Source organism: Saimiri boliviensis, chromosome 8, assembly GCF_048565385.1.
Source record: "Saimiri boliviensis isolate mSaiBol1 chromosome 8, mSaiBol1.pri, whole genome shotgun sequence".
NCBI lineage: Eukaryota > Metazoa > Chordata > Mammalia > Primates > Cebidae > Saimiri > Saimiri boliviensis.
The window spans coordinates 64,317,036-64,332,110 of record NC_133456.1 but is presented as its reverse complement, the minus strand read 5'-3'; the positions used below and the strand labels follow the sequence as shown (position 1 = coordinate 64,332,110).

Here is a 15,075-nt window from a genome sequence, read left to right as displayed (position 1 = left end):
CTGATTTTGAGAACCTGATGGTTCCACCATGTGTTAACCTCGAATATAAGACTTACAGTTAGAACCATGAAAGAGACATATTCTAACTTACATAACAAAATAAGTTAATTTCAGAGTGACAAGTTCTATGAAGAAAACAACAGTGGGCAATATAACAAGTAAGTGTATTTTTTTCGTGCATTTTAGGTTTTCTATAGGACTAGCAGTCAAAATAATGTGCAAGTGCTGAACACAAATAAAACTTCAGCAGAACTTTTGCTGCCCATTAAAGAGGACTACATTATTGAAGTCAAGGCCACAACAGATGGAGGGGATGGGACCAGTAGTGAACAGATCAGGATTCCACGAATAACCAGTAAGTTGATTGAAGCCATAATTTACTTTATTGACGTCAGTGTTACTATTCCCCATAGTGAGTCAATCAGTGTGCCTCTGTCCATTCTTTACTTCCAGCAAGCCTTTCATCCAAATGCCAATAAGGTTTTGGCATGTGAGACGAGGGCGAGAGGATCCTTCAAAAGTGGTACAAAATAGGGTAGAAAAAAATGAAGGCATGAAGGAAAGATGTAAAAAAATATTTAGCAAAACTTCATTAATTTGATTATTTTTCTTTATTCTGAGTTATACTTAAAACTGCTGTTGGATCTCCTGTAAACATAGAATTCCCTATGTTTTAAGATCTTTAATAGTCTAGTTATTTACCTCTTATGAATTATAGATCAATCTTAATAAATTCTTTAAATAGAATGATTAACATTGTCAAAGTCCTAAACCACTTACCTATGCCAAAGTAAAAGACTCCTTAAAAATTCTGTTTCTAGTTTCCAAGGAGGTTCGTACTGCTTTTTCCTTTCCAAACCCAAATAAAACCTATTTTACTATAGAAATTGGATGTTTAGAGTTGGAAACAGACTTCGGTATGTATATTTTATCAAGTGCCAATGCTAGAATAAATTTTACTTTCACTTTTAAATTGCAGCTCTGGAGTTTTCTGGCATCAGTTTAACTATTGTAGAGCCCATTTTGACTTCATGTGTTATTCTGTAGTTCTTAGTGGCATAAGTGACTTTGTTCCCTCTTTCCATTCATTTAGCACGGCCTAGTCTGTAGTATTGGGCAATCAGGACTGACACTTTTGTCTTTAATGTTGGAAAACAAAATGGCAGACATTAGCAACTGAAGGGAAAGGGAAATATGAAAACTTGGAGGAATTCTATCTTTCTGTAAAATCATAAAGACTGCCATACTTAGACTAAAACAAAGCTGTACTAAGAAAACAGGAACTGCTTATCTCAGAACTCAGCTCTGCAATGTAAAATCTACAAAACCCCAATTGGACTACAGAACTCTCTAAAACTATATGCACTTCAATAGAGCAAAACTAGAAATTAAGTGTATTATTGTTAACTAAAGTTTTAAAATAATGAATATGTGCTTCTTGTTCCCCTAATTGTGCAAGGCATAGAGTTAACATTACAATATTGGCAAATTGGCAATTTTAAAAGAAATAAGTTCTGGGCTTTTGCAAGGACAGACATTATTTTAGCATTTTAGGGCTGCTGAGTCAAGAGTAGCCTTTTCATCTGACATCTGCTGTCTTGCTGAGCTTGCAAGTGACCACACAGGCCATCTCTATGAAAGTGGAGCTTTTATTTATTGCTTTTTTAAAAGATGATGTTTTATATTATGTGTAATACTTTATCCGGAAATGCATAAACTAGAAACAAGCACAGACTCTTTAAACCCTTGCCCAATGAAGCTTTCTTTAATTAAACCAGTGAATTATCTCAAAGTTGTTTGTGATCAAGTTTAATTCTTTTCAAAATGATTAAGTTGTTTTTCCAATTTCAATTAAAGTTAAATAATAGTAGATGAACAAAGCCTGGAATCATTTAAGAAAACTTAAACATATTACTGTTTTTATAGATATTCTTGGCAGCTGGTATATGCTAGACTGATAAATAAAATGAAGGCTAGTAACAACTTGTGCCAGGATAAGTTCATGTTGTGATTTGGTTTTGATAGGAGAGATACTGCTTTTGCTCTGTGTCTTAGTCGCTTTTGGCTTCTATAACAAAACTACATAGACAGGCAGCTTAGAAACAGTAGAAACTTAATTCTCTCAGTTCTGGAGGGGAGTTTGAGAAGTCCAGGGTCAAGTTGCTGGCAGAGTCAGTGTCACCTCTCAAAGGCCCTCGCCTCCTAATACTCGGACATTGAGGATTTGGATTTCAGCAAGGAATTTGGGGGGAACATCACAAATATCCAGGCTCTAGCACCTTGACTACGTATTGGTACAATCCTTATTAATGAGCTGTTCATCATCTTTGACAGATATGGATGCAAGAGGATCCACATCAGCCATCTCGAATGTCCACCCTATGTCAGGTTATATGCCTATAGTCCTGTTCTTTATTGTAAATGCCCTGTGGTGATATTAACTCCTTTTTATTATTTATTGGAAAGTTAATTGGTTACCAAAAAAAAAGTGCTTTCATGAAATGCAGTGATTATGCATGTTTTTTTCAACTCTTATTTTTAACTTTCTACTTCATTATAGGTAAATATGAATATAATTAAAAACACAGTAAATCCTTTAAGGGAATCTGAAATGCCTTAATATTAACTTGATAAACCAAAGGAATTTACATATTACATACTTTAGACTTTTGATATAAATGTTCTTAAGCTATGAGTTTAAGCACTGCCTATGGATAAAGACTCACACTCTCACATGTACACATACACACATGAGAATTCCTTTTTACATTGAAAAACACTTTCATTTAATTCCAATGCAATTTTCCCATTATAATAGCTTTATTTGGAAGACTTAACTAGTAGCATTTTGAAATTCTGATTTAAGTCCCTAGGATGAAAAATACATTTTTAAAAATGATCTTGTAGGAGGGGAGTGACATGTGATTCAAGAGAATATTGTTGGCAAATGCTACTCTGGGGCTTAGAAGAATGATGTTTGGTTGGTATACTGCTAAATGGTTGTGAGACTTTACAAATCACTTTGCTGTCTGTACCTCTCAATTATTCCTCTGTAAAATATGCAGATAATAATACCTATCCGATCAGCCTCTGCCCCATGAATTAGTTTTTAAAAGATAAGGAAGTGTGAAAGTGCTTTGTCACCCCGAATGCAACGGACCTGTGCAAAATATTAGTATGAATTTATGTAATCACATAAAAGTCATGAAGACCAGTCAGTTTTTCAGACTTTATCCTGTTTCATTTAGTTATATTCTAAAATTCAAATGATCACATTTTATCCTTTCTAAAAAAAAAAAAAAATTCTTTAAATTAGAAAAGGAATTGTTTCCTTCACAGCTATGAATAAGCTTTCAGGTTTTATTAAAACCTAGGGGAAAAAGTCAGGAATGACCTGAATCTCAACCCAAATATTAAACAAAATCCACACAGTCCCTCATTTTAATTTCCAGTTCCATTAAGGGACCCTCTCTTTTTGGATGGCAGAGATGATTTTTTAATGAAATCCCACCATCTATCTGAGTGAGTCTGGCAGGCTTTTTAGTTCCTGAGTTAAATTTGTAATAGAACCAAGGCAATGCTGCTGACTTTGATATGTATGACTCAGTCTTTCAATATGTGGTTTTCAAAAAATTGTTGAAGACATGACTTCATAGCAATATATTAAGAATAAATTAAAATCAGCAAATTGAGTATTCAACATTGCAAAATCAATTTTTTACCTCTTTCCTACCAATTTCACATTTTGCAGGAACTTGTTCGTGTTTCCAACGATATCAGAATTAGAAAACAGTACAGATATCAAGAAAGATTTAAAAATTAGGGCAATTCTGATATCACCATAAAGCACTATTTTACATTTAGAGATTACATTTAAGATAAAGACGTCATACACAAAATAAATAAATATTTATAACTTTCTCTATAAGGTCCTTATATACTGTATATATGGAAACAATCTGAATGACTAGTAGATTTCATATGACCATTGTTATTTCCAGTCAAAAAGTAGGGAAACACTTTCTCCAATACTTGTATTTTATGCTCCATGTAATAAAGTTGGACCTTTTTATTATTTCATAATTCCTATTGTATGTTCCTATACTTTTTGTTTTGAAGATGATTGCTCTATTGTTTTATGTTGTTTCTAGCAATATATCTCCATGAGATATGTACTTTGTTTCATATTGAAAAGTATAAAATTTATCTTTCAATTCCTGTGTGTGTATCCTATGGTTATCTGTATGTATTATTTTCTATTCTAATAAAATTTATAACAAGCAAATGCGTATGCAGTATTAATGTGGTATGGTCAAACAAGAACATCTACAGAGGGAATAGGAGACGACCATAATAATTATACTAGGCTATCCTTTATTAAATGTTCAGCCAGCATTTAACTTTTCCATCTTTTAACAGGATATTTTAAAATATTTTTATGCCCTACTGACTCAGTAAAACCAGCAATTTAAGACAATGACTTGTACATTACAGATATTTCAGCTGTGGGGAGAAGTGGGGGAATGGGGAAGCAGAAAATTCGCGTAACAGAATTATAGTATCTAATTGCGTCTGACTGTATTTGATCACAAATGTCTACACATTTTTGACAAATATTTTCTTAAAATTAATATGAATTTATCAAGTTGTTTATAGAGTGTCTCATTGGTGTCAATGTTTTAAAAATTGATATTATTTAAATAATATCAATTATTTAAATAATGTACACTTTTAAATAATCCTTGTGATAATATTCTAAATATTTAAAACATTTTAAATGTTATTGTTGATGTAAGGAAAATGACAGCTAAAATGTCAATCATTTTCTTACATGATAATTGAAAAATGTGTTTAAAGGCAGGAAAATTAAGTAGAAAAACTATGTTATAGGGATTGTATCTGAGTGTGAGTGTGTGTGATTCTAGATTTAAGCACCAGTGGTAATGGGTGCATTATTACACCTTAATGAAAGGAAATAACCCAGAAAATATGAAAAAACAGATTATAGCACCAAAATAGTTCCAGTGTCCTCTCTCCTGTAGAAGGCAGGGCTGATTGGCAGGGCAAAATCAGAAAATCAGCTTGGAGTCATACTGTCTTCTAAATAACACCTTTACCCTTTTGTGGTTGTGTGATCTTGTTCAAGGTCCATAGCTTCTCTAAGTCTGTTTCCCTGTCTGCACAATGCGGGCCATGATAGTATTTTCCTCACACAATGGTCAGATCTTCAGCCAATGCTAGACTCTTCTGTGCTGGCTGATGTGTTCTCTTGTGAACTAAAGTGACTGGTGTTACCTACGTCAATGCCTGAGAGATAGTGAATGAAATGTGTGTGAATGCTTAAAGCCATCACCTTCCCATCAGTAGGCAAATATATGCAATGGAAGACAGGAAACATCCCCCTGAATGCTTTTAAATTTAAAGTTCTCTTTAGATCTCATTCCGCTGAGAAAAAAACTATGACTCTAAGAGTTGCTAGACAATAGGGTAAAGCGATTCTGGAATCAGATTATTTTATGATTGAATTATAACATTGATAATGTTAAATAACATATATTTCCATGCCAGACTCTGAGATAAGCACTTTGCATTTGCTAAATCAATCCTCAAAATAATCCCATTAATTAATGGCAGGAGCATGTGGCTCACACCTGTAATCCCAGTGCTTTGAGAGGCTGGGGCAGAAGGGTGGCCTCAGGCCAGGAATTCAAGACGAGCCTGGGCAACATTGTGAGACCTCATCTCCGTAAAGAGTTAAAAGATAAAATTTTTAAAATCTCATTAGTTAGGGTCCATTATCAAGCCTATTTTACAGATGAGGAAACAGGCTCAGGACAATTAAGTAAGTTGCACAAGGACATCCTAGCGATGGTGTAATGAAATAGGATTCTAACTAACCTACACACTTTGGCTGCAACCTCTGAGCTCTAAGTATGATTAGACTCTTAACCCTGCTTGAAATCAGATTTACCGGATTTAGAGATTGTGAGTAAGCATCTCTAGTATCAGTTTGTAGTGTACTTTGTTCTATTGTTTACCATATTTTAAATTGGGAAACTAAAAATCTGTGACTTCTTCCTTTAGCTATTGTAAATTTTGATATTCTCTATAATTTTCACATGGAAAGCTATCCAAGCTAAAACTGACTCAGATCCAGAATTATTTAAATAAATAGTATACAAATATCTAAATTTTCATTATGCTTTTTTTTTAATTTTGAAGATGTGTATTGATTTTCAGTAGTTTCACCATTTTCAATGAAAACCAAACAGTTTAATTCAGTGACATAAATAGAATGCAAAATGATTAGGATGTTACATGTTCTTTTTACCCAATTAAAATCCCCCCTGCTGTCTCATATTCTTATAATGCTGCCTTTTTTTATTTAAAATTCATCTTAATTGGGTTCATTTTTTCTAAAGTATTTTACCCTTTTTAAAAATGAAAATTGCACTGATATTCATTATAATTTGGATACAGTTCAGTAAATATTGGAGGTAAAATCAACCCACAGCACCAATTACACAATTAGCAATTAGTAAATTATACCATTCTTTTGAAAGAAAATATGTAAACAGATTGGAATATGGTTCATTTAAATTGTTAGGTTTTTCTACTGTTTTTATTTGAACCCAGTGCCCTAATTTAACATGTCTTGCTTTACTTGTAGGTGATAATTACCTCTTGAACTTGCATGGAGAATTAATGCATGCATATTGAATTAAACTGGTAAGAAAATAATCCATCTATTATTTGTCAGTCTTCATTCTTATTCTTTACTCTTACTCTGTCTGCTAAAATTATCTTAGAGCCTGAGAATTCTATTTTGATCATGAATACTGTGAGGAAGATCAAGAATTAGATGCTGTATAATTGGACATTACCTGGGAAATTCAGAGACTAATGATAAGGATGGCAAATTAATAGCTTTACTTTGGCATTTGACAGTAGAATGTGACAGATACAAAGCTAATGTAACATGTATATCTAGACTGGCTAATGAGGAAGTGGAAAATGTCCATTCAATGTGATGATTGTATTGGCATTTCTGAAGCATCCAGGCAAAATTGGCTTCTCATCCAAAGCTAAACTTTAAAGATCGTGCGGTTAAATGTTCATTGGGATCATAGTCCCTGGAGAGAACAATGGATCTGGGTCAAGATTTGAGTCTAAAAAAAGGCAAAGGGGAACATAAGTGGAAGTTTTATTCTCCAACATAATAATGATCGAAAATATTTCACTCACTTACTGTGCAGAGCTCGTCTTTATGTGCCCAGTACATATTTCTTGAATTAAGCCCGTAGATTTGTTATTGTTTTTTCTCACTGTCTCTTATTTTGTTTGCTTAATTTTTCCTTCTGTGCTGCCTCTAGAAATAATAACGTGATGATTAGAAGAATAAGAGGCATTATAAAATTTATTTGAAATAAATATAGGCCATCTGCGTTGAGAAAATTGACAGATTTGTTCCCAGTCATAGATGTGGGTTGGAATCCTATCCATGTCCCTATATAATTGTGTGACCTTAGGCAAGCAGGTGAATTCCTTCAAGACAAAGAATCTTCAACCCTAAAATGGCACCAATAAAAAGACGTGACCCAGAGAATTGTCATGAAGAATCACATGATCTAATCACAAAAAAACTTTTATCATACCTTGGATCTTGGGTAGTCAATAGCATGGTCTAACTTGATAATATTATTGTTATTAGGCTTTAAATTCTGTATCATTGTTTAAGAGTCTGTTGTCAAATACACATAACAGTTATCTATCTAAAAAAAAGAGAGTTTGTCCATGCAGAGTTTCAGAAGAATCACTGGTCTTGGGACTAGAGATATGGCAAGTCTCCTTCCCTCAGAGACCTTACATTTTAGTGATAAAGCAGGGAAAGGGGCTATAGAGAAATTTGAGGGTGAAAAAGGTATATGCTCAGGCCAAGTGTGGTGGCTCATGCCTGTAATCCAATCACTTTGAGAGGCCAAGGCAGGGTGATCACTGGAGTTCAGGAGTTCAAGACCAGCCTCGGCAGCATGGCAAAACCCCATTCCTACAAAAAATACGAAAGTTAGCCAGACGTGATGGTGTGCACCTGTGGTCCCAGCTACTCAGGAGGCTGAGTTGGGAGGACTGCTTGTACCTGGGAGATAGACGTTGCAGTGAACTATGATCACACCACTGCACTCCAGCCTGGGTGACAGAGTGAAACCCTGTCTCAAAAGATATATATATGTGTGTGTGTATGTGTCTGTATGCCCAAGTAGTTGTGAGGACTAAAGTATGTTGATAGAGCTTTGAGCACAATGTTGGACATAAAAAAGAGCTGAGTCTACACTGGCTGTACTCCTTATTCTCTCAAAGCAGGACTCAAAAGGCCAATATCTGATCATGTTGCCACAGATGACAGCCAGCAATCTTATTCAGAAGGACGTTATTTAGAAAGATGTTTGATCACAGATTAAAAAGTGCAGCTTGTGTTTTAGGAATGTTTCTGCCATTAAGTAAATAAAGCCCTTATGTGGTTCAAAGTATCCCTCATGAATTATAGTAATGGAGCTGAAATAAGTCCCTTGACCTGGCAAATCTGGTTTAGGGTGCAGAGAAGTTCTGAATGCTACTCTGAAGAGCCTGAGGGGCTGAGGAATTTTTCAGAATCTTGGCACAGAGCAATATGTGGAGTAAAAGGAAGTCATGTGAAGAGTGCCTAATAGATGCCCATTTTGAGAAGAGAGTACTGTTTTCATGTTCTTACATGGAGCAGTTTACCTCAAACTGCCAGGGCCACTATCCTTGAATGACAGACTAGGTCCTGTTGGGATTGGAAGCTCTAAAGGTGATTTTTTTGGCTTCTACTACCATATGTAGAAAATCCATCTCCCTTCAAAAATTAAACAGTTTGTCTCTATGCAACCTCTGGCCAAGCCCTTTCTATAGGAAAAGCCCATTTTTCCTTCTGCTGCCCCTCTTCTAGAAGATGAGACAGTAAGAAATGTGAAAAGGATCTGGGGGAGGCAGTGAGAAGAATCGGGTTGTCTCATTCCATTACTCAGAAGATTCATTTCATAGTAATGAACTGTTCTTAAGCAGGAGAAAACAATGGTGTGGGTCAAGATTTGAGTCTAAAGAAAAGGCAAAGGGTTGAAAACAAGTATAAGTTCTATTCCCCAATGTAATAATGATTGAAAATATTTCCCTTGTTTTCAGTGACATTCACCTTTCACTGAAAAGTCGTTAGAAGAGAATTTTCTTTAAAAATAACACATCCTCATACTTCTACACATGAGACTCATTAAGTCCTACAGAGACCATTCTGTTTACAGCCACCATGCTGTTTAAAAGGCAGCCAGCAGGCTACAGGTGTTTCTGATGCTGGATGAGCCCCAGCTGCTAAGGAGAGAAGTTGGAACTTAGAATGCTCCCAAGCAACTGGCAGTGACTTGCTGCAGATGGGAACTTGCCTGGGGGAAGATTTTCCAGATCTGAGCAACATATTGGTGGAAAGGAAATTATGCAGAGCTGTGAGCTCTGCAATCTAGTCTTAGTAGTTACATATAAATTATATTTTAGGAATGAAGACAGAGGAGAGTTTGGGAAATGATTAAGATTACGTGCTTTAGGCTGGGCATGGTGGCTCACGTCTGCAATCCCAGCAGTTTGGGAGGCTGAGGCAAGCGGATCACCTGAGTCAGGAGTTCAAGATCAGCCTGGCTAACATGGTGAAAACTCATTTCTACTAAAAAAATACAAAAAAAATAGCGGGCATGGTGGCACATGCCTGTAATCCCAGCTACTCGGTAGGCTGAGGCAGGAGAATCGCTTGAACCCAGGAGGTGGAGATTGCAGTGAGCTGAGATCATGCTATTGCACTCCAGCCTGGGCAACAAGAGCAAAACTGTGTCTCAAAAAAAAAAAAAAAAAAAGATGATATACTTTGAAATCAGCCAGCAAGTCTTGGATCTGTCACTCATTTGCTTTGTGCTTTAGAACAAGTTACTTAGCCACTCTAAATTTCTTCCCTCACATATAAAATGTAAGTGAGAAGTGATAATTGCTCTCTCTCTCCCATATATATATACATTTTGTTTATATATAAATATATATGAGATAGTGAATATATATATAATGTATATATATAAAGTTATCATCACAGCACGTGGACAAGTTAGCCCTCATATTCCATACTTATATTCAATTTTTTTTTGGAGATGGAGCCTTGCTTTGTTGACCAGGCTGGAGTGCAGTGACTCAATCTGGGCTCACTGCATCCTCCAGCTCACAGGTTGAAGTGATTCTGCCTCAACCTCTTGAGAGCTGGGATGACAGATGCCTTACACCACACCCGACTGTTTTTTGTATTTTTAACAGTTATGGGTTTTCACCATTTTGACTAGGCCGGTCTTGACCTCCTGACCTCAAGTGATCTGCCCACCTTGGCCTCCCAAAGTGCTGGCATTACCGGCTGAGCCACTGCACCCAGCCTTCTACTTGATTTTTGTTTTTCTCTCATTATTCAGAATATTGCAGAAATTAGAAGTTTGGTGCCAGCTTCTTAATACTTCAAATTCTTTGTGCATTTTACTCTGTATTTTATGTCATTTTCATTGATCCCATTTGTATACCTGCTTGCTACTCAAGATGAAAACTGACACAGCAAATGCCAGATTGAAAGGAGATGCCCACAGCTTTTTCTGAGGTTCAAAGGGGAAATCAAAAAGGAAAAACTGTCTTCTTTCCTTTACTCCACAGGAACAAGTCCCTCAAATGGTCATATGTAAATAATGTGAGGGCCATAAGTCCCCAAGCATTCAACTCCAATTATAGCTCCTTGAGACTACATGGTTTTTTAAAAAGAAAAAAAAAAGAGTGCATAGGAAAACATTAAACAGTTTTCTCCCTCATCTGTCATAGCATCTTCAGATCTCAGTGTTTTCATTGTCATAGAGCCTTTATAGGTAGATAAAGAGTAGACTTGACTCAGATACCCTCACATTTTCGTAAATAAAACGTGCATGACATCTTGGAACAGTATCAGGCTTCTTTATATTTGTGGGGTGTTTTTGAGAATTTGAGCTAGATTCATATGAAAACAGAGTTTGAGCTCAACATTGTGATTCCAAGAAGAAAATTTCCTTAATTAAACATATTGATCTGAATATTTTTCTTTTTCATGGACCAATGTCAGAGCCACTGTCAATTCCTAAAAGATTAGTCACTTTCCTACACACAGAAAATCCCAGGAAACTTTTCAGCCATGAAACTAACTGCCTAGAAAAAGAAAGTCTTAGAAGTCATTCCCAGAAGCATGTTTTGAGTCTCTTTTTCTTTTTAAAATTTTGTTATTTTTAATTGACAAAAATAACTGTACATATTTATCGGATACATTGTTATATTTTGATACGTTATGGAAGGATTAAATCAGGCCAATTGATATAGTCATCAGGTCTCACACTTTTATTACTTTGTAATGAGAACATTTAAAATCCACTCTTTTAGCAATTTTGAAATAAACAGTACAGTCATATTAACATTCTTATAGTCACCATGCTGTACAATACGTCTCAAGAATTTAGTCCTCCTTCCTGTTTGAACTTTGTGACCTTGACTAATGTCTCCTCTTTCCTTGGTAGTTTCTTGAGTGTCCTGTGTTCTCTAGACCCAGAGAGGCACTATGCACACTTGCTTGTGATAGATGGGTGATCCTGCTGCCACAGAGGTGTAGAAATACCAGCTTGTCCTACAACTTCCTGTGCGAGGACATCAAAGGCTATGATTTGTATACTGCTCTATGATAGACACTGGAGTATACACGGAAATGCCTTATTCAGAGAATTATCTTTAAGAAAATTTTAACAGGAAAATGAGGAATGTGTTATCAGGTATTCTATGTTAGAATTTTTTAAACCTTTCTAAGGATCAGAATCGGACTCCTCCCTAGCCATTTTGAATCAAATTCTGTCAGGTTGAGGCAAAAAGTCTACAGATTTTCAGCTAATGAGTCAGATTTGGTATCCAATGTCCTAAAAAGTAAACAAGTGAATAGTATGTAAGAATATTTAGTAAGAAAAACAATGTGTAAAGTAAAATCAGACATCATAATTAAGATCTATAAAGGAATGGGTCTAATAAAAACACTGCCTTTTAGATTTAAGAGTTTAAAACTCTGAGATGTACAACAAAATTTGTGCTAAGTAGTATGCAAAGGATGTTTGATGCATTGTTGTCTGTGAGAGAAAAACTATTGAGAAGAATATAAATTCCTCAAAAAGCGAAAAGATCAAATAAGAGACAATAAATCTATGCTATGGGTTAGTATACAGAAGTTTAAAAGAAATCTGCAAATAAAAAGTAATCAAGGCAAGCTGAATATGTCATGATTTATGTGACAGCTTTAAATAATATTTTTATGGGCATACATTCATATAGAAAAGCATAGATAGAAAAGTCTGGAAGGAAATGCATCAAAGTATTAGTGGTTACTTCTGGTATGAAATGGCTGTATTGGGATTATGAGTTGTAGTCTAAGGTATATTTTGCATTATCCAAAACTTCTTCTGTTAAAACATTCACCTTAATTAAAATGATGCATTGTATACTTTGTTATTTGCTTACATGTATATTAAAGATGGTATAACAGTGTTGAAAAGTTATGATAAATAAGCAAGACTCACAGGATATAAGCATAAAGCATCTATGTTTTTTTCTGGTCTCACTACCCATTTAAATATACTTTATGATGTTAATTGTTTCTCTGCTACTGAATAAAATTTCTGGCAAGTCCAATGATATGTTTGGTCACTTTTAAGTATTCTGGACCATAATTAACGTTCTAGCCTAAATTAATCCCAACAAAGCAATACAAAGCACCTCCTCTCTCAGCTCAGGTCTTTTACAGTCTAGCAGTCTCGATGAGAGGTGGGCTTAGTTATTTCTCCTGTTCCTTCATCTGGAATTACTCTCACTAACCATAGCTTCTCATCAGAAAAGGGGTGAGAACGAAAGAAGATACCTAGTATATCAGTACCTACTGGGCATTTGTTTCCTCAGTTTCTGACTGTGCCAGATTAAAGGTGACTGAAAATTCTTGACACAACCTCATCAAAAGATGAAGTCATTTCTCTTGTTTTCCATCTGAATTGGCCAGTAACTGCTTTGTCCAATGGCATGTGATGAAAGTGATGTGAACCTAGCCTTTAAAAGAGCTGGCACCTCCCATATTGGTCTCTTAGGCTCCTAAACTTCTATATAAGATGTCTGACTATCTTGAGAGTCACCATGCTGGGGGAATCCCAAGGACCATGGGGAGTCTATTGAGATCACTTTCATGGGTTCTTTGGAGACATCATTCTACCCACCACTCTATACAGGGAACAGTTATTAAATACTTTGACTAAGGAACTCCGTGGTCTCTTTGTCCTCCTCACCATCAGGCATGTTGGATCTATTCATCCAGCTTATTTTTGCTGAGCTGTGTTGATCCCTCAGGTGGCATTTAGTGATAGGTTTAAAGATATCATCTTTTCTCGTTGGTCCCCATTGTATCCAAGCAATGCACTTAGGTATTCTTTGCCTCACAAACTCAAGATTGACAAGGTAGACCAATGCAGCAGTGGCAGACTTTTATTCTATTCCAACTCCGAAAGGCTGGCTGGACTATTTGTCTTGTATATAGAGCTTCATATAGAAAACACATACTAATCCAATGGGACAGTGGATACACTTGGCACACAAAGTGGTTTAAGGCTTCTCTCTCAGATTGAGGTAAAGAGAAAAAAACTCACTTTCTTCTTAAGTAAGGGGAGAGGAATGATTATGACAGCCAGACTCCAAACCCTCTGACAAAAGTTCTCTGTTCTCTCACCCCTAAATGTTTTATGCTAACGTTGGGGCTCAGAAACTGATACCCTAAAATATGATGCTTTGACATGCTAAACTGAAAAAGCAGCATAAAGATCTTGAACAACTCCTACCCCCACCGCCCGTATACCCCACCTCCTGTCTTTCAATCCTCGGTGTCTTCCAAAGCTTAGGATGAAGTTGTACTCTGAGGGTCCCTTATCTGCCTGAGTCTGGATCTGCCAAAGAAAAGCACTATTACATTTGGTCCCTTTTCTGAGTTTTCATTAGCTGAATTCATATTGCAGGAAGGAAGACTGAAATTTGTCAGTGCATCTGGACAGACTTTTGTCACAAACCATTGTCTGTTCTGTGGGCCCAAGAGACTTTGTCTCAGGCCATTGTATGTTCCTTAGGCTCATTAAACTCCCTTACAATTTACTTACTTTCCTCCTAAGATCATCCACACTTCCTATCTCCATTTCTCCTAAGAAATAGGATATATAACCATCTGTACCCCAGTGCATGAGAGAGATATCTATGATTTTCATTCCAGGCACATTAATCAGTATGTACGCCTTTTCTCCTTTTAATCTGCTGTTTGTCAGCTGATTTTCTGTGAACCTTCTGAAGGTAAAGGAGAGTTTTTCTCTTGGCCCATATATATATTTAGCATGAGTCAAGAGTTTGTGTCACAAAGCTTGTTTTGCCCATTCTGTTTTGAAGTCTCATGTGGTGGTCAAACTCCACACTCTAAAAGGTGGAATAAATGGTACACAGACGGGGCCAGGGGCAGTGGCTCACGCCTGTAATGCTAATAGTTTGGGAAGCCAAGGCAGGCAGATGGCTTGAGCCCAGGGATTTGAGAACAGCCTGGGCAACATAGCACAACTCTATCTCTACAAAAAATTAGCTGGGTGTGGTGATATGTGCCTATAGTCCCAGTTACTCTGGAGGCTGAGGTGGGAGGACTACTTGAACCCAGGAATAGAGAGAGGCTTCAGTGAGCCATGCTCATGCTGCTGTACTCCAGATGCTGGAGTGACAGAGCAAGACATTTGTCTCAAAAAACAAACAAACAAGCAAAAGACTGTAGACCTCATATAGGATTTATATTTTAGATTCTAACACCATAACATCGACCTCTTGGTTGGCTTGAGCCTTTTTTTATTATGGAGCTACGGGCATGGCAGCAGGTAAAATAATGCCAACCAAGGCAAGAGTCTTCAGGAAAAAACAAAACAA

General features: G+C 36.2%; 1 protein-coding gene across 5 annotated transcripts in view; it reads left to right on the top strand.

The window, feature by feature from the left end:
• CNTN3 (contactin 3) overlaps positions 1-4,285 on the top strand; it is a 335,565-nt gene extending 331,280 nt beyond the window's left edge. For 3 of the 5 annotated variants that reach the window (XM_074404559.1, XM_074404561.1, XM_074404560.1), the window contains exon 22: positions 187-2,327. In XM_074404559.1, coding sequence (XP_074260660.1) covers positions 187-534 — 348 coding nt within the window. In that variant the 3' untranslated portion in view covers positions 535-2,327. The other 2 variants (XM_039477684.2, XM_074404562.1) reach the window with 1 other exon arrangement.
• Positions 4,286-15,075: the final 10,790 nt, after the last annotated feature.